Source organism: Hyaena hyaena, unplaced genomic scaffold (assembly GCF_003009895.1).
Source record: "Hyaena hyaena isolate Hyena2069 unplaced genomic scaffold, ASM300989v1 scaffold_146, whole genome shotgun sequence".
NCBI lineage: Eukaryota > Metazoa > Chordata > Mammalia > Carnivora > Hyaenidae > Hyaena > Hyaena hyaena.
The window spans coordinates 303,898-324,205 of NW_024080778.1; the positions used below are offsets into that span (position 1 = coordinate 303,898).

General features: G+C 38.5%; 1 protein-coding gene across 3 annotated transcripts in view; it reads right to left on the minus strand.

Moving 5' to 3' along the window:
- Window positions 1-10,293: 10,293 nt before the first annotated feature.
- EGF (epidermal growth factor) overlaps window positions 10,294-20,308 on the minus strand; it is a 101,412-nt gene continuing 91,397 nt past the window's right edge. For all 3 annotated transcript variants that reach the window (XM_039238760.1, XM_039238759.1, XM_039238758.1), the window contains 3 exons: window positions 16,211-16,328; window positions 13,060-13,165; window positions 10,294-11,117 (listed from right to left, as the gene is read on the minus strand). In XM_039238760.1, coding sequence (XP_039094691.1) covers window positions 10,945-11,117; window positions 13,060-13,165; window positions 16,211-16,328 — 397 coding nt within the window. In that variant the 3' untranslated portion in view covers window positions 10,294-10,944. The remainder of the gene's footprint in view (window positions 11,118-13,059; window positions 13,166-16,210; window positions 16,329-20,308) is intronic.

Sequence of the window (20,308 nt, forward strand, 5' to 3'; positions counted from 1 at the left end):
TGAGGCAGCAGGTGGTAATACTAATAAAAGCAGGTGATGATAGTGAAAAATTTTGGAAAGTTGCTATTGACAGAGATAAAGTGGTTCTAGAACTCTAATTATATATTCTCTTACCTATCATTAGAAGCCACCACCTGTGTCTTTTGTGCTGCTATCTCCAGTTCTAACAAATTAATATGTATTTAAAACTAATGTCCACATTTGGCTTAACTGCTGGCAACAAATATTAGAGGCATATCTCACTAGAATATACAAAGGGGTTATTCTCATAACACATGGTGTATTAATTACTATTTGAATTATGAAAGTCAACTAAGATTTTCAGAAGCCTTATGAGGTTTCTCAAAAGGATCTTCTGCTTATAAGCATTATGCCTTTAAAAATAGATAAAAACAAAAAAAAATTTTCCCAACTCTACATGGGCAGAGATAAACTGTACAGTGTTGTTTCATACTAATACAGTCATTAATTAATGGTCTCATTCATTTTCTTTATCCAATGCAATAAAACTTGATGAATAAATGACCAGCATACCCCAAGCATATATGTCTAAGGTAGTCATTTTAATGTAAAAGTGAAATTGAATGTTTAACCTGTCTCGATATTTGTGTACAATGCCCCTTGAAATTCTAATCCAGGGGTTTAGGGCTCTGCTCTTTGCCCCATCTTCCTGTGCAATTTGCCTGGATTAGAAGCAGTACAAACAAGTTTATCATAGTGTAAGCTAATACTATTGAAACAGTGGTCTCAAAAAGGGGCAAAATAATAACAATAACAATATGACTTAATTTTATGGTAAGCATGTGCATACATCATTTCACCTCAAAGCACAACAATCTATGGCAACAGTAATGTTATTCTCCCCATTGTAGAGATGGGGAAATCGAAGCTTAGAGAGATTAAGTGGTTTGAACAAGGTAACAAAGCTAGTAAGCGATACAATGGGATTTAAATCCAGTCCTGTGGACTTCAGAGACATCTTAACCACTACACTACGTATTATCATTATATACATACTGACACCACCTCATCTATGTGGAATTGATGTACCTGCATTCTGAGAATATAGCCTAGAACAGTAAGCTAAAAATAAAAGGATGCAACATGCCAAAAGTCTAAGGGCTAAATTTATATACTTTACTCAGGAAATATTACTAAACTTGCCTTCAATATATATTTATTCTTACTTTTGGTTACAATGCTAACTTGCTTGGTTATCTGAACACAAGTTTATAAAACAGAAGCAACAAGGAAGGTGATGAGGAGTTTGCAAGGGAGACATGAGAGTTGACAGCTTGAAAGTCTACAGAAAAATAATGTAAATAATAGGTTAAAGTGTTTGGACTCGAGAACCTTTAATATACAGTAAAGAAGCTCTGTTCATCACAAAATCGTAGCATTTTATTATGGCTGATGTGTAATGAAGCTCTTATGTTGTCAAGAAAACGTATACTTTTGCTTAATGTGTTTTATACAATGATAGAAATACTTATGTTCAACATGTTTTATACAATGATAGAGAAAGTTATTCTGGGCTAATAAAATAAAAGAACATTTGGTGTTTAAATCAGGAAGGCTTTGAGCATCTCAATACCTCAGAGGTAATAATAACATCTTAGTTTCTCCTGGTATTTGCTGTGACTTTAAGTTGTTTTCACACAAAGGATGCTTCATTTTAGAGCTAGAGAAACCAAGGTGCAAACACTTGACTCATTGTGCAAAATTATTCCCTAAATGTTCTGAATGGTAACAGTTTTACCATACTTTCATTATTCTGGAAGACTAATGATATAAATGAAAAATAAGAACCCAAATAACTCAGGCATTAATCTAGGATTTACAACTCTTAGTTTAGAATGCATGCTAGTAACTGGTTGGAAGACGGTGGTGGAGTAGGAGGACCCTGTACTCACCCCCGAATACAACTAGATAACTATGAAATAATCCTAAATACACTGGAAGTGGGCCTGAAGACAGGTAGAACAAACTTCACAACTGAAGGTAGAGAAGAAGCCACAGCAAAGAAGGTAGGAAGTGCAAAGATGGGCTTGGAAGAGAAACAAATAACGGCTGCTGTAGGAGGTGGGGAGCATAGTCATGGAGGAGGATGAAAGCCAGACTAGCACACAAGGGAGCACATAGGGAAAAGGAATCCCCATATCAACTGGCTTGGAAAGCAAGAGGGGCTGAATTTGTGCTGGTTCTTGCAACCTGAAAACCTAGAGTTTTAAAGGTCACCATGCTTAGCTCTGGGAGAGCTTGGAGGGCACTGAGGCTGCTGTTGCAGAAAAGGCAGGCAAACCTCCCAGCAATATACAGCATGGAAACAGTGATCTGAAGAGGACCTGGGGCACACAGTGGGGATATCATTCACTCATCTCAAAGCACATCCCAGAGAGACAGCACTCATGGAGAGACCTCTAAGGAACAAAGAAACTGGCAGGTTACTATGTGTCTCCTCCACCCCTCAGCATAACTACAGAGCTACTTGTGGGAACCAGCACAGCAATGACAGTCACTACCTAACTTGCTTACTGACAAGCCCCAACTCCAGTAGAATTGCCATTCCCAGTTGTGCTTGCCACAGTCCCAGGACAGTGGATCCCCTCCCCTAGAAGACCACCCCAAGCCCCTGTTCAAACTGCCTCCTGACCTGGGGATTTTGCAGAGCCTCAGTTCTGGTGGTGGTGGCAACAGGTCTCATTTCACAAACAGATCAGACCACACTTAGTTAAAATGTGTCACATTCAGGCCAGGGACCAAACACTGCTCATAACAGGCAAAGAGGGGCTCTGCAGACAACTGGCCTAAAGGATAAAGCAGCCAGGACAAAATAGCAGAGCACACACAGCACCCACTGGAGATACTCCAGGAAACACCAGGTCCTGGGAAGCAGGGGGAACTATATTGCAGGACACTACAGGGTTTCATCTGCATAAGGCGATTGCCCTCAAGAACAGGAGAGACAGCTGATTTTCCTAACACATAGCAACAGGCGCAGAGACTTAGACAAAATGAAAAGACAGAGAAATTTATCCCAAATGAAAGAATAAGACAAAGCCATGGCCAGAGATCTAAGTGACACATATGTAAGTGGCATGCCTGATAGAGAATTTAAAGTAATGATCATAAGGATACTTACTGGACTTAAGAGAAGAGTGGAGAACATGAGTGAGACCATTAACACAGAGATAAGGAATGCCATAGCAGAGATAAAGGGCACAATAAACAAAATGAGAAACATGACCAATAGAATGAACAGCAGGCTAGAAGAAGCAGAAAAATGGAGAAACATCTATCATGCAAATAAATATCTAAAGAAAGCCAGAGTAGCAATACTTATATTGCACAAAGTAAACTTTAAAACAAAGACTAAAACAAGAGACAAAGAAGGGCACTATATAAAAATAAAGGGGACAATCCAATAAGAAGATATAACAATTGTAAATATTTCTTTCCTTTTTTTAAATCAAAAAAATTTTTTTAATGTTTATTTTTGAGAGACAGACCATGAGCAGAGGAGGGGCAGAGAAAGAGAGAGAGATAGAATCTGAAGCAGGCTCCAGGCTGTCAGCAAAGAGCCCAGCTTGGAGCTCGAACCCACAAACCATGAGATCATGACCTGAGACGAAGTCTGATGCTCAACCAACTGAGCCATCCAGGTGCCCCAACAATTGTAAATATTTATACACCTAACACAGAAGTTCCCAAGTATATTAAACAGTTACATCAATGGACAGATTATCTAAACAGAAAATCAACAAGGAAACAATGGCTTTGAATGATTCACTGTAACAGATGGATTTAACAGATATATATAGAACATTCCATCCTAAAGAAGCAAATACACATTCTTTTCAAGTGCACATGGAACATTCTCCAGAATAGATCACACATTAGCCCACAAAACAAGCCTTAACTAATTCAGAAGATCAAAGTCATACCATGCATATTTTCCAGCCATAACACTATGAAACTAGAAGTCAACCACAAGAAAAATCTGGAAAGACCACAAATACATGGAAGTTCAATAGCATGCTAAATAATGAATGGGTCAACCAGGAAATAAAAGAAGAAATAAAAAGGTACGTGGAAACAAATGAAAATGAAAATACAGTGGCCCAAAACCTGTGGGATGCAGCCAAAGCAGCTCTAAGAGGGAAATCTATACCAACACAAGCCTACTTCAAAATGCAAGAAGCCTAGCCTTATATCTAAAGAAGCTAGGAAGAGAACAATAAACAAAACATAAAACAAAGAGAGGGAAAGAAATAATAAATACAAAATAAATGATAAACTAAAAAAAAAATAGAACAGATCAATGAAACCAGGAATTGGTTCTTTGAAAACATCAATAAAATTGATAAACTTCTGGCCAGACTTATCATGAAAAAAGAGAAAGGGCTCAAATAAATAAAATCACAATGAGAAAGGAGAAGTAACATCCAACACCACAAAAATACAATTATAAGAGATTATTATGAAAAACTAAGTGCCAACAAATTGGAAACCTACAAGAAATGGATAAATCCCTAGAAACATATAAATTTTATATTACAAGACAGAAACAAGAAATAGAAAATTTAAACAGATCAATTACCAGCAATGAAACTGAAGCAGTAGTCAAAAAACTCCCAACAAACAAAAGTCCAGAACCAGATGGCTTCACAGGCAAATTCTACCAAACATTTAAAGAAGAGTTAATACCTATTCTTCTCAAACTATGCCAAAAAATAGGAAAGGAAGAAAAACTTCCAAATTATTCTAAGAGGCCAGCATTACCCTGATGCCAAAACCAGATGAAGAAACCACTAAAAAAGAGAACTACAGGTCAATATTCCTGATGAACATAGATGCAAAAATTCTCAACAAAATACTAGCAAACTGAATCCAAGAATACATCTAAAAAATCATTCACCACAATCAAGTGGGATTTATTTCTTGTTTGCAAGGGTGGCTCAATATTCACAAACCAATCAATACAACACATCATGTCAATAAGAGAAAGGATAAGAACCATACGATCATTTCAATGGATGCAAAAAAAGTATTTGACAAAGTACAACATCCATTCATGATAAAAATCCTCAACAAGCAGGTTTAGAGGAAACATGTATCTGGGGCATCTGGGTGGCTCAGTCAGTTAGGCACCTTACTTCAGCTCGGGTCATGATCTCACAGTTCAAGCCCCATGTTGGGCTCTGTGCTGACAGCTCGGAGCCTGGACCCTACTTCTGATTCTGTGTCTCCCTCTCTCTCTCTGCCCTTTCCTGCTCATGCTCTGTTTCTCTCTGTCTCTCAAAAGTAAATAAATGTTAAAAAATTTTTTTTAAAAAGAAACATGCATCAACAAAATAAAAGCCCATCTATGAAAATCCTGCAGCTAATACTATCCTAAATGGGGAGAAACTGAAAGCTTTTTCTCTGTGGTCAGGAACAAGACAGGGATGTCCACTCTCACCACTTTTATTCAACATAGTACTGGAAGTCCTAACCACAGTAATAAGACAACAAAAAGAAATAAAAGGCATCCAAATCAATAAGGAAGAAGTAAAACTTTCACTTTTTGCAGATGACATGTTACTATACAGAGAAAACCTGAAAGACTGTCCACCAAAAACCTGCTAGAACAGATAACTGAATGCAATAAAGTTGCAGGATACAAAATCAATGTTCAAAAATCTGTTGCATTTTTATACACTAATAATGAAGTAGCAGAAAGAGAAATTAAGAAAACAATCCCATTTACAATCTCACCAAAAATAATAAGATAGTTAGGAATAAACCTTCCACCAAAGAGGTGGAAGACCTATACTCTGAAAACTATAAAACACCAATGAAAGAACTCATAAGTAACCCAAAGAAGTGAAAGACATTCCATCTTTATGGATGGGGAGAATGAATATTGTTAAGATGTCTATAATACCCAAAGCAATCTACACATTTACTGCAACCCCTAACAAAATGCCAACAGCATTTTTCACAGAGCTAGAACAGATAATCCTAAAATTTGTATGGAATCACAAAAGACCGCATATAGCCAAAGCAATCTAGACAATGAAAAGCAAAACGAGAGACATCACAATTCCAGAATTCAATTTATATTACAAACCTATAGTAATCAAAACAGTATGGTACTGGCACAAAAACAGACACATAGATCAACAGAACAGCCCAGAAATAAACCCACAACTATATCGTCAATTAATCTTCAACAAAGCAGGAAAGTATATCCAATAACAAAAACAGAGTCTCTTCAACAAATGCTGCTGGGAAAACTGGACAGCAACACGCAAAAGGATCAAAGTGGACCACTTTCTAACACCATACTCAAAGATAAATTCAAAATGCATTAAAGACCTAAATGTGAAACCCATAACTATAAAAATCCTAGTAGAGGGCACAGGTAGTAATTTTTCTGGGATCAGTTGTAGCAGCTTCTTTCTCGATATGTCTCCTGAGGCAAGAGAAATAAAAAATAAATAAACTATTGGGACTATATCAAAAATAAAAAGCTCTGGGCACCTGAGCGGTGTTAAGAGTCTGACTCATGGTTTTGGCTCACGTTATGATCTTATGGTTTGTGAGTTTAAGCTCACCATCAGGCTCTGCACTATGGTGCATAGCCTGCTTGGAATTCTCTCTCTCTCCCCCCTTTTCTCTCTACCCATTCCCTGCTCACATGCACACTCTCTCTCTCAAAATAAATAAATAAAACTTTTAAAACATAAAAATAAAAAGTTTCTTCTGCACAGCAAAGGAAACAATCAACAAAACTAAAAGGCAACTCCGGAATGGGAGAAGATAATTGCAAATGACATATACAATAAGGGTTAATATCCAAAACACGTAAAGAACTTATAAAACTCAACACCCAGAAAACAAATATTTATTTTAAAAAATATCATAGAGGGGCACCTCGATGGCTCAGTCGGTTAAGCATCCAACTTCTGCTCAGGTCATGATCTTGTGTTTCTTGAGTTCGAGCCCCACGTCAGGCTCTGTGCTGACAGCTCAGAGCTTAAATCCTGCTTCAGATTCTGTACCTCCCTCTCTCTCTGCCCCTCCCCCACTAGAACTCTGTCTCTCTCTCTCAAAAATAAATAAACCTTAAATAAATAAGTAAATAATAAATAAATAAATAAAGGGTAGAAGACATGAACGGACATTTCTCCAAAGAATACATACAGATGGCCAACAGATCCATGAAAAGATGTTCATCATCACTTATCATTAGGGAAATGTAAATCAAACTACACTGAGATATTGCCACACACCTGTCAGAATGGCTAAAATCAACAACACAAGAAACAATAGGTATTGGTGAGGATGTGGAGAAAAAGAAACCCTCAGGCACTGTTAGTGGGAATGTGAACTGGTGTAGCCAGTTTGGGAAATAGTATGGAGTTTCCTGAAAAACTTAAAAATAGAACTACCCTGTGATCCAGCAATCAAACTACCGGGTACTTACCCAAAGAGTACAAAAACACTAATTCAAAGGGATGCATGCACCCCTATGTTTATTGTGGCATTATTTATAATAGCCAAATTATGGCAGTGGACCAAATGTCCATCAACTAATGAATAGATAAAGAAGATATGAGATACACACACACACACACAAACACACAGGAATATTATTCAGCCATAAAAACAAATGAAATCTTGCCATTTGCAACAACATAGATGGACCTAGAGAGTATAATGCTAACCAAAATTAGTCAGTCAGACAAAGACAAATACCATATGATTTCATTCATCTGTGGAATTTAAGAAACAAAACAAACGAGCAAAGGGGGGAAAAGGAAAGAGAGACAAATCAAGAAACAGACTCTTAATTACAGAGAACAAACTGATGGTTACCAGAAGGGAGGTGGGTGGAAGGTTAAATAGGTGTCAGGGTTTACCGGAGTGCCTTTGTGATGAGCACAGGGTGATGTATGGAGGTGTTGAATCACTGTATTGTACACTTGAAACCAACATAACACTGATTGTTATCTAACTGAAATATTAAAAAAAAAGAAAAAAAGAATGTGTCCTGAAGGCTTAATTGTTGATTGGGCACATATTCCTTTTCTTCTGGCCCACCAGAAATGGAATTGAATCATGTCAGAATGGCCAAATATTCACTGTAGAAGAAAAAAATATATATGACCACCAGCTAGGTGGTTTGTTTTGTAATTTATATGCTTCTTTAAAAATCTCTGTTTCAGATATATACATGATTAATCTAATACTATATGTCTACAACATATTTTCCTATCGAGTTATGTTGTTGCTAGCATATAGCTACTAGATACAGAAGTCCTACGAAGTTCCAAATGGGAAAGTACTTTCTGCTTTAGGCATGTCCAAATTTGAAGAGCTCAAGATGAATCAATGCATAGGACTAGGGTTTCTCATTTAAAGACTTGAAAAAAGGGGCGCCTGGGTGGCTCAGTTGGTTAACTGTCCGACTTTGGCTCAGGCATGATCTCACCACTCATGGGTTCGAGCCCCATATTGGGCTCTGTGCTGACAGCTCAGAGCCTGGAGCCTCCTTCGGATTCTGTGTCTCCCTCTCTCTCTGCCCCTCCCCCACTCACACTCTAGCTTTCTCTCTCAAAAATGAGAAAATGTTAAAGAAACTAAAAACAAAACAAAAAAGACTTGAAAAAAGAAAAACAAAACAAAACAACATCTTGCCTATCACAGCTACTTAAATGACTAAGTATTTTCTTTTTCTTTCATTTTTAAAGATTTATTATTTAGTGCTTTTAACACAATAATCATTTATTCATATGAAAATGATACGAGTTGGAAATCAAGGCTAATAGGTGAAACTGGAACAACATGATTTTAAAAGAATGTAGGGAACTAAGCCTTCATTAGATGCTAGAAAAAGTGAGCAGAATGCTCATTTTATGTGTAGTAGGCGACATTTAGTCAAATAGAATCACCATCAGGTATTGTGCCCAATGAGACCATAAGAGTTAGGAAATAAAAGTACTCAGTCTGGGGGGGGGGGAAATGCACATCAAATATCTTAGATGAAAATGCTCTTTTCCAAAAATAAGTTTTTGAAGGAGGATTTTTCTGGTAGAAAAGCAGAACTACAAGAAAGGAAGCTGTCTCTTCATGGTGACTTGTTGATTAAAGAACACGAAGTACAGTTTTTTTCTTTAATCTGACCAGGGAACCAATACTACAGCCTGGTTCAGGACTTAACATGCTCCCAATTTATGTGGTATCAGATTCATTGAAAAGCGTGAAGGAAACAGGGGTTTTCTGGTTCAAAGATAATGTTATGAGCTACTGTGGTCTCATGTCATCTCTTTAGTTGTCATCGAAATCCTGAAAGAAAGAGGTAGTAAAATTTTTTAAAAATGTATAATATATACATATATATTAAGGGCAATATATACCCCTTAAAGCTTCGGAAATGCTCACTTTTGGAAGAGAAAAAAGGATCCACATTAGGAATATAATTTTCCCATAATTGGGAACATTCTGAGTATTGTTTTCTGAGGTCATTTCACTCATTAGGAAAAAAAAAATAGATCTTCTGATCCTTCAGGGTATCGACTGTCAATTACAGCAAAACTTAATACAGAGTACAGAAATTTTTAAAATAACTGGGGAGAGGGATCATACTGAATAATTATCTAATATAAATTATCCTCCTCACCACCAAATCTTTACCAAAATTTCTAAGTATCTACCCAAAGACTTGTGCTTCAGCTCCTTTTTATGCTGACTCTGGTATAACCAAAGTCTAAGGAGTTGAAGAGAAACACAAGAAAAGATAAGCAAAGGGATTAGCTAATGCATAAACAGAATAATCCAAAGGCCCAAACAGTCTACACTTACTGTATTAGGTTGTATAATTCATAGTAACAATGTCTTAGCTACAAGAATGAAATTTAATTGAACACCTTATGAAGTTTTATTTTATAAAGTTACAGCAATAGATTTCAAAATTATTTTCAAAAGTGTAAAAATAAGAAGCCTGGAAAATCGCTTTGGTTCAACTCTAATATCCCTTAGACTACAATTTATTGCTTAACCAGGAATACAATAAAATGTTTATATTTATGGTGATTTTATTTGAATAATTAGAAGACATTGATCGTTCAAAACAAAAATAAATCTAGAAATGTGTTTACAATTTCATCTTTGAAAATAAGTAAAAGTTCTGTGCAAATACATGAAGGGAAAATTTACCATTTTTATTTTTAAAAATTCCATGGGGAAAGGATAGTAATGCTTGAGAAACACTGGTCTCTTGGGTAATGTTTTAATATAAAATATTTTCATTCAAAGATTTTAAAAAAGAAACATAAGCCAATTCTGAAGAAATCAGGTTCTCGGTACATTAATTTATCAAATTTCATTCTGTGAGATTACCAGCATGGACCACACCTGTGATAAGTTAAATGCCCACAATGTATCATACCAGTGATTTTAATATTCTAATCATCTTATGAGATTGAGCTAAATGTTCTCTCCACGTAAAAGGAATTTCTTACAACTGACCAAGCCAGTGTGTTTGCCTTCTTTCACCCCAGATTTCTTCTGGGGCTGCAATGAAAAAAATATCTGTCTGCATTAACTAGTGAAGACAACACAATGTACAAAGCAATATGTACTTTGGTTTCTAATGAGTTTCCTAGTGATTCTTCCCGTGACTCTTCCTTGAAAATCTGTAGCAGTTCTGGTTGGAGGAAGAAACAAAGCACGACATATTTGTCTCCAGGATGCTGACTAGGTGATTAGCTGTAGAGATTGTGACACCAAAATCTGTATTTTCCCTATACTTTTTGAAATGAAGTTTTACTGTCTATCAATACAGTTTATACATCTTGACCTTCCTTTTAATTCCAGTGTTCACTGAGTCAGCTTCTTTTGGTGTTGTAGATCTGGGGCCCTTTGTTGCAATAAGGGGTTTGCTGACAAGAGAGATTGCTACTTCTCAACCCCCAGAGCAATGGGCTGTGCCCCAGCGGAGGGGAGATGAAAACCCCACTGCATTCCAAGGGGACTAGAGCCTTTATCATCGGATGGTGGAATGCAGCAGCCTTGCCCTGTGCCCATGTACACCTGGGGCTCATTTCTCTGTGATGGCAGCTGTACTGACCCTATACAAAAAGAAAAAGAAATTTTAGGATTCACATCATTCACAAATCCAGCAAGAGAGGCCCTCATAATAGTGGTTGGAGAGTAGGCCTAAAAGATGAGACACAAGATGAATCCATTCTCAGACTACCTGGACCCAATTTTTAAAGCAAAAAGTGAGTCTTGGTTGGATGGGATGACTCAAAGGCTATGCTACCTGACATTCCTCTTTAACTCTCTCTGTGCACTTCTTCTCTCCCCATCTGGGAGACTTGAGAACAGAGGTCAGGTTTTAAATACACTTGCATGCCTATCCCCTAGCATGGGGACTCTGTCCCTAGCACTGTGCACACTTAATCTGCACCAACTGATGTTGGCTGAGGTCAACGAATATAGTTCCATGGATCCAGCCCAAGCACAGTCTGTATCTTAATGAGCTTTCCAGAAACAGAGAAGAAATTGGCTCAGAGCCAGTCTCGATCTTTTATCTCATTCTCCACTCTATTTCCTTACCTCGGATCTTTTTGTGCACTTTCACCACATATATTTATGAGACAGCTGGACGTGATTGTGGGGGTGTGATCACTCATACTGGAAGACAGTTTTATGAATGGCCCACAGAGAATGGGTCAAGCTGCAGGAGAGTGAGCAAAGAGGGAGATATTCTCATCTCTTCCTGTGTACTCAGCTAACCGAGTCCTTAGTTCTTTTTTGGAGTTTAACCATACCTTGGTCAAATCATTGTGCTACTGATTAACTGGCAAAGTTATATGTACCTTTACATTGAATTACTTATATAACAAAGAACTCTGTGCTTTTGGCTCCTCAAGGAAAAGTAATATGTAACTACAAGGTATTCCATTACTTTCTGATAATGTGAGTAATAACAAAACCCAAATAACTTTTGAAAATGCTGAATGTATTCGTTACGCAAGTAACAACACTGGTAACAGTGTATATAAAAAACTATATTTACTGTAATTTTAACATTCAATTCTTAAGTGTACCATAATATCCAGGGCCTTCCTCAAGGAAAAAAAGTTCTACTGAATTTGGATTATACGGCAATACGTGTATGAGACAGAAATGTAGAATGAGTTTTTCAAAACAAGAATCCCATGTTTTCTCTATAAGGAAATCTGGAGAGGAGAGTATAGTAACAAGTATATTAACAAAAAGCAAATGTCAGAAAATATAAGTAGAGTTGAAGCCCCTCTCAGCAGAGAAACTATTTATGTTGGCTCAAAGCTTCTCTAAAACTTTCTAACAGCATATGATTCAAAACATATTCAACTTTGTCCTGTGAATTATGAAATAAAACTGACATTTGAGCCCCATGACCGAGATGTTTATCATAATGCAACTCTTGGCAAAAGTATTATTTTAAAGGGTGTCTAACTCCATTTCCACTTTAAGCAGAACTGAGTTCCAGAGAAGCCTGAGAACGTGGTTAATTTTATGGCCCCTCTCCCAGTAGCCTGAATGGACTTCACAGATGGTCAGGCATCTGGCTGGGGGCTAGCTCCTGAGAAGACTTGAACACTTCCAAGTCCCCAGGAGGACCCCCAGATCAACTCAAACTCAGAGGAACCTTCCTAGTAGAACATGGAACACATTTTCTTGGAGCCATTTGTAATTTCACCAAAGTATACCTACAGCTACCAATACAGATCCCAAACCCCAAGAATGACCTCAAAACCCAACCTAATTCAAAATATGGAATCACTCATTGTGTACATTCTCCAAGTGATCTAGCAGACTGGTATGTGACCAGAGTTTTGAGCAAACATGGTGACCTCACATAAGATAGGAATCCAATCCAAGTATATTTCTCTAAAGTTCTATGGCATTCCAATATAGCCCAGCTGCTCACATAGCTTATACAATTCAACCATTGTTTCTATGATTCAACAAACTTTCACGATCAGGAAAACATTCAGGATCCAAGTAAAGAGAGCCATTCACCTGTCTCCAGAGAGGAAAACTGGTTAACATCTGCTGCCTCACCGTCCTTGAGGGCCACAGATTGACTTCCATTTCTGAAATTTTGGTGTTCCTTTATAACCACAAACTGCAGAGAATACAAGAGAGGGAAGGAGAGAGAAGACATTGCTATAGTTCATAAATTATCTCAATGTACATTAAACCAAAGTCTACGGCTTCATTATGTTCATGCTATGGAAGGTGAAAGCTGAAAGGCCCTGTCAAATTTATTGCTCTTGCTAATGAAAAATTCAAGAGCTGTGTGTTTTCCTCATTAAAGCAACTAGGCACTACCAATGGCTTTACTGAAGAATCTTATTCTAATTCTGGAATCCCAACTTTTGGGTCATGGATCCCAAGGATCCCACTGTTTTACTTTAAGCAATCCAAGAGTCCACACAGGTTCTAACCATTGCCCAAAAGCCAGATAAGATCTCATATATGTATGTGACCCAGCTGTTCAAATATGTGCTTAGTTTAAAAAATTCACTTAAACATGCTATCAAGTTCTAAGTAATTTGAGGTCATTAATGGATAATAATAACAAATAGTGGAACTACTATTTTGCAGGGATCCACCAAATACTTTCTCATAGTTGAATACTTTGGGAACAGGAATTCTAAAAGGCAGGCCAAGAAAAATCCAGCCATTTCTCTTTGGTCAAAAAGTTGATTATTTTGTTCTTATTGTGTTACCCATAATCGACTGAGCACTTGCAATGGAGGCTAACCAGAGTTCACTGGCTCACATTCACACTAGATAGATTAGCTATTAAAACAGATCAATAAAAAAAATAGATCAAGGGGCACTGGGTGGCTCAGTCAGTTGAGCGTCCGACTTGGGCTCAGGTTATGATCTCACAGCTTGTGAGTTTGAGCCCCACATCAGGGGCCTGCTTCAGATTCTGTGTCTCTCCCTCAGATTCTGTGTCTCTCCCTCTCTCTCTCTGTTCCTCTCCTGCTCAAGCTCCATCTCTCTCTTAAAAATAAATAAGCATTAAAAAAAAAGAATCGGTTTCACACACACACACACACATCAATGATAAGATTAAAGGAAATAAGTTATCCCATGCCGAGGACAAAGGATGTAATTTGCAAAGTTCTTCCTCACTGGTGAGTAACCCAGCAGAGGGACTGTCCCAAGATTTTAGCTGATCATGAGCCCATCAGAAATGGGTTCTCTACAGGAACAAAGCCCAGACTCAGAAATACAATGAGGAAAAGGGAACAGAAAAAACCTCCCTGCTAACATTTCCCTTTGAGAAAAGTATAGGAAGAATACTGACTGGAGTTGATTAGGGAGAGAAATGTTGGTGAATCCCATGAACATGTGTTTTCATTTTCTTATTTTCCACAATGCTAATTATCCTTCACTGCTTTCTCTTCATTAATGGTTTCTCTGCAGCAACATATTGCAAAATCACTACATGACCCACTGTGGAAGGGCACATACACATTATTTCTGAATGAAGTCAAAATCCAGCCCTCTGTACTGCAAATTTTCCAGCCACATGTGTTTCTGCCAAGAGAACAAAAGCCCTAGAATTCTGGGCTGAGCTGGAGAAGGCAGCTGATGGAACCAGATTCGGGTCTGCTGCTTCTCCTGCTAGTTCAGATGCTCAGGTCTCTCTCACTCCCACTGATATCTGCAGCAGCAGTTGGTGTCAATGACAATTATGGTGGACAGTTAGGACAGCTAGGGGGACAGAGCTCGGCAGCCTGAGACCTCCTAGTATAGCTCTTTGACAACATGTTGCTAATAACAGTGCCAAGTGTTTTTGATTTTTTAAAAGACTAGACAGAGATTGTTTCTCTCACTCTCCCCTGATTTCAGTAACATGAAATAAACTTGCTACCCAAAACCTGAATGAAATACCATATAGACCAACAGATGCAACAGTGGTCATTTAGAAGTCTACATAGTCAAGAGGTCTCAAAGAACTGAGGACATTCTATAGGTAAGTCCACCCAGAAGCACACACTTATGAAATCTGGAGATATAGAAGTGGTCTTAGAGGACATCTAATCCAAACCTCTCAGTGTCCTGAAGAGGAAACAGGGGTTAAATGGCTTGCTGAAGATTAGACAGCCAATTAGTAGGAGGGTAAAGCTAGATTTCACAAGCTCACTTTGATTTGTACTCAAATTTCAACCAGAAAATAAGTATACACTGAATGCCTATCTTACAGCTTCTTAGCAGGGACAGTGATCACCTGGTAGGTAAAACTGTGGCCACGAGACAGCTATCCTCTGGGAAGGCACAGTGAGATGAAGGTGGGGTGGGGGGCGGGGAGAAATAGTGTGGGAAGGAGGCCTCTGCCCTTCCATCATATCTTCCTAATAATCTTTTCCCTATTTGCCTGCAGGTTTCAATCCCACCCCCAAGCATCTGCCATATATTCCAGCCTCATCTGCAGTATATACAACAAATTACCAGCAGTACGTACTGAACTGGTCAAGTATCTCTGACAGGTGTCTGGAAATGGAAATTCGAACAGCTTTAAGAGAGCTTAGCCTATCCCAAACTTGCTGTGTACTGTTCCAAGATCAGTCGCTGAAGTGGGTGATTTATGAAGCATTTTGAACTTCCCAATCATTATGCTTTTTGGAAAATGTGTAGATCTGCCAGATAAAATACAGGACACCAAGTGAAATTTGAATTTAAACTTAACATTCAGTGTAAGTATGACTTTAACCATGTATCCTATATTTTTATTTGCTAAGTCTGGCAACAATTCTGGTGCTGAATTCTATAGATTTAAAAATGTATGGGAAGAAAAAAAATATTAAGAAAACGAGAGCATCAACTGTATTTCAATGAATAAATAAATAAACAGCTACAGTTAGAAACCAGAAGAAGCAAAGGAAGGAAGGAAGGAAGGAAGGAAGGAAGGAAGGAAGGAAGGAAGGAAGGAGAAAAGAAAAAAGAAAAGAAAGAAATTAGAGCAAAATCTTGGGTGTTTTTAAGACATGATTTGAAAGAGATTACCTAAAAATTGGGAAAGACTTTTCATATAACCCATAAAAATGTAAGTTATAGAAAGAAGGTACATGAGAGAACACATAATGAGAAAAACATTAACTGGGATCCATATGAAGCCAATGTTTTGCTTCGTGTACTTTGGTCACATTACCCAAGGTTGGGGACAGGAGGCCATCCCAGCCTCGCCATCTGTAGACATGCTACTGCTAACTTCTCTGCTCGATTCTTCATGAGGATTCTTTAAATTTTTGGATGGCAGCTTCTTTGTCCTGCAATAAAGCCAAAATGTGAGACAATGTCAAAACAAAACCCAACCAACCAGAAGCCCTCTTAGTGAGGGTCAGAGACAACCGCTTTTACTACTGAAATGTAGGTACTTAAAACATTCACATTCACTCACATCTACTGAGTACTAACTATACTCCAGGCACTACCCTAGTACTGGGGATATAGCAGTGGAGAAACAACAAAGTCTACCTTAACGGACCTACAGTTTGGAGGGCAGGGATTGTCTACAGAAATAATATCACAGCAACTATGACACAGACTATGTGAGCTCCATTTTATCAGTGAAGCCTGTGGGACTGGAGGATTAGCAGTGACTTGCCCAAAGCACATAGCTACTGAAGGCAACTCAGGAGCTGGGTCATAACGACACAAAGCCTAGGCCTCTACCATTGTCCTGGTGGCCTCTCCTGCTCAAAGGCATCAGATGCAAGGACACACGGAGTGGAGAACACAAGAGATTACTGCCCCATACTTGCCAAGCTAGGAAACAGAATAGGTTTCTTGCCTCCAAATCTAGCTTTATAAATATTTACTTGTTTGACAAACATGAAGCACAAAGTCTATAGAAGGCATGGTGTCAGGCACTGAGGGGAAGGATAGAGTAAAGGGAGGGAGATCTAAGATTAAGCTGGGACCCCTGTCCCCAAAGCAGTAGCCTCTAGAGGCAGAGAGATGGGTACATAATGTATTGAGCAGCCATTTAAGGCAAGGTAATGGAGGAAATGTGATGGCAAAGACAACTAGGCAGCTCAAGATTCCAAAACAGTGCTGCTCTCTTGGGCAGGTGGCAGCTAAGTCCCTCTAGGAGTGTGACCCTCTATCAAATAGGCCTGCCTGGACATCTGACCAAGGGTAGTAAGGAAGGTAGATGCTCCTATGAAAACCATTCTAGAAACTGAGTTCAGTGTGACAGATGGTACCAGGTGGTGGCATGGGCTGTTACTGTTTTTAACCAAAGGCATCTAGGAAAGTACTGAAGCAAGTGGGTAACAGAAACAGTTCCAAGTTGCAAAGTAACAAAGTTATAGTTTGTCACAGAATTCTTCCTGTTGATTTTCTTACAAGGGAATCCTTCCAAGAAATCAAGCTTTATGAAGTAATAATATTACAACATTAATTCCACAAGCATACTTTTGAAAGATATACCAGACAAAGAGTGTTAAATGCTCAATCTAGACAAGGCAGGCAAGGGGGTAATACAAAAGGAGGAAATAACTTATTCTAACTCTTGTAAAGGAAATCATTCAGGGGCACCAGGGTGGCTCAGTCAGTTAAGCATCCAACTTAGGCTCAGGTCATGATCTCACTGTCTGCGAGTTTGAGCCCCACCTTGGGCTCTGTGCAGACAGCTCAGAGCCTGGAGCCTGCTTCAGATTCTGGGTCTCCCTCGCTCTCTCTGCCCTTCCCCTGCTCACACTCTGTGGTTTCTCTCTCAAAAAACAAATAAACAATAAAAATTTTTAAAGAAAATCATTCAACATGCCTAAGGTCTGTACTTATTGGTATACTTTACTGACATGGCAATATTTAGACAAGCAGTTTTAATTTGATCTTCTCAGAGTCAATATAGCAAGAGTACAAATTGCAGTCAAACACATAACTGAAAATCTGAGTAAGCAGTTCCACTGATCAGAACTATTAAGTGAATAACCATAGATTTGCTCAGAAAGAACTTTGCAACTCTGGATGCATTTTGGTAAAAAGTAAAAGAAAAGGTTCTGATGAGTTTCCTTCATAAAGAAATAGTTCTTACCACTTTTTATTTAGGTATACAGGGGTCAGAAGCCAAAAACGTTCTTATTTGTACATCAAGCCAACACTGACCGGCTGAGCTGGTCTTTGAGTTCTAAGTCCAAAAGGCCAGCAACCTGACATTAGCTTTCAACCCAGAGCTCTGAAGAACATTAACAAAACATATAACTTATTTACTATGTCATAGCCCATAGAATAAGAAAAACTATTTAATAATTATAGCACACATGAACTTGAGTTTCTTGTTTCCATTTTTTCTACACTATTTGCCAAGCATCTACTTTTCTTTTGGCACTCAGTCCAATGGGATAAATCTTGATTATTCAATATTCTTTCCACAAATCCAATACCAGGTTAAAAAGTGAAATGGTTATTGTTGGAACTCTGAATTACAAATTTCAAGTTTGTGCTTGAGAATCTTGTCTCTCAAGATGTAAAAGGGTTTAGAGTATGTTACTCTTTAGGGGAAGATTATAGTTCCTTAAAAAAAAAAATCATCATTAGATTAAATGTCATTATTAAACTGGCATATTAAATCCTATATGCCAGTTCTACACTAAACTCTTTACTTAACTTAATTCAATTAATTTTGCAATAACTCTTGAGATAAGTACTGTTTATTTTATAGCAAAGGAAATTAATGAATACAAAAGTTTTAGATAAGATGCCTGATGTTACTTAAGCATGACAGGGACTTGCACCTGTGTCGTCTGATTCTTAGAGCCCATGCTATTAGCCACAACACTAAGAAACAGCACGATCTCAGACTAGCACATCTTGGATGACATGCTGAAATTCCCCATAAGGCACAACACTGGCCTCCTGAATGGTTGTGTAGCACTGGTAAACGTGACTGGGTTTTTATCTGCAGATGGTGGGATACGTATTCCCTACATTCCCAGAGAACAGGGACTATTAAGTGAGTCTTAGGCTCTTTAGCCATATAATGATGAAATTGAAGTAGATAAAAAGTCCCCTTCACCCCGAATGTGTTTTGACTCAATAGTTTTGTACCACACAAACCATAACAGCACAGAAAATGCTTTTCAACATTGATGATAGTGGAGGACGATGTCCTTTTTTAAGGAAATGGAAAATAATGGGTGCACCTGGGTGGCTCATCAGTGGACTGTCTAACTTCGGCTCAGGTCATGATTTCGCTGTTTGTGGGTTCCAGCCCCGCATCGGGCTCTCTGCTGACAGCTCAGAGCCTGGAGCCTACTTTGGATTGTGTCTCCCTCTCTCTCTGCCCCTCCCCTGCTCACACTGTCTCTCTCTTCTCTCTCAAAAAGTAAATAAACTTTTTTTTTAATTTTAATAAAAAATAATGGAAAATAAGCAAACAATGTGATAACTATCCCATCACCTTAATGTATTATGTTTTTAATTTTGAAGTTTATTTTATTTTTGAAAGATAGAGACATAGCATGAGGAGAAGGGCAGAGAGAGAGAAGGAGACACAGAATCTGAAGCAGGCTCCAGGCTCTGAGTTGGCAGCACAGAGCCCAACTTGGGGCTCGAATTCACAAACTGTGAGATCATGACCAAGCTAAAATTGGAGGCTTACCTGACCGAGCCACCCAGGCACCCCTATCTTTTTAATTAAATGTATAAATATTTTTGTTCCACAGAGTTTGAAATTACTAAAAAAGAGCAAACCCAAAAGGAACTTCTGAGTGAGGGAAAATACTGACTCCATTGAACAGAAGTAATAGTATATGGAAAGTTGACTCAGTGGGAAAGACAGCCATGAGAAATTGAGTAGCCTATGGGGGGAAGCATGTGATGCTAAGAGAAAGAAGTGGAATATAAAAGTGCATTATGCTCAGTGACAACCCTAGAAACAACATAGACATACTGACAAAAGACTGGAACAGAATAAGGAAAAGTAAAGCCATGATGTTTCAGAGCAGTGCAATCCTGACACATTTCTTGTTTTCTTTGACTCTACTCCACCTTTTTAATAAACGTAGCAAGGTTGTAACAAAAGTTCATCTCACGGAGGCAGGCATTCCCCTGGGGGAGCAAGAGAGCAAGGTAGAAAGTGCCAATGGAGGGGCGCCTGTGTGGCTCAGACCGTTGGGCGTCCAACTCCTGATTCGGGCTCAGGTCATGATGTCACAGGTTCGTGGAATCAAGTCCCGCATGGGGCTCTGCGCTGACAGGCAGAGCCCGCTTGGGATCCTCTCTGCCCCTCCCCCGCACGCAC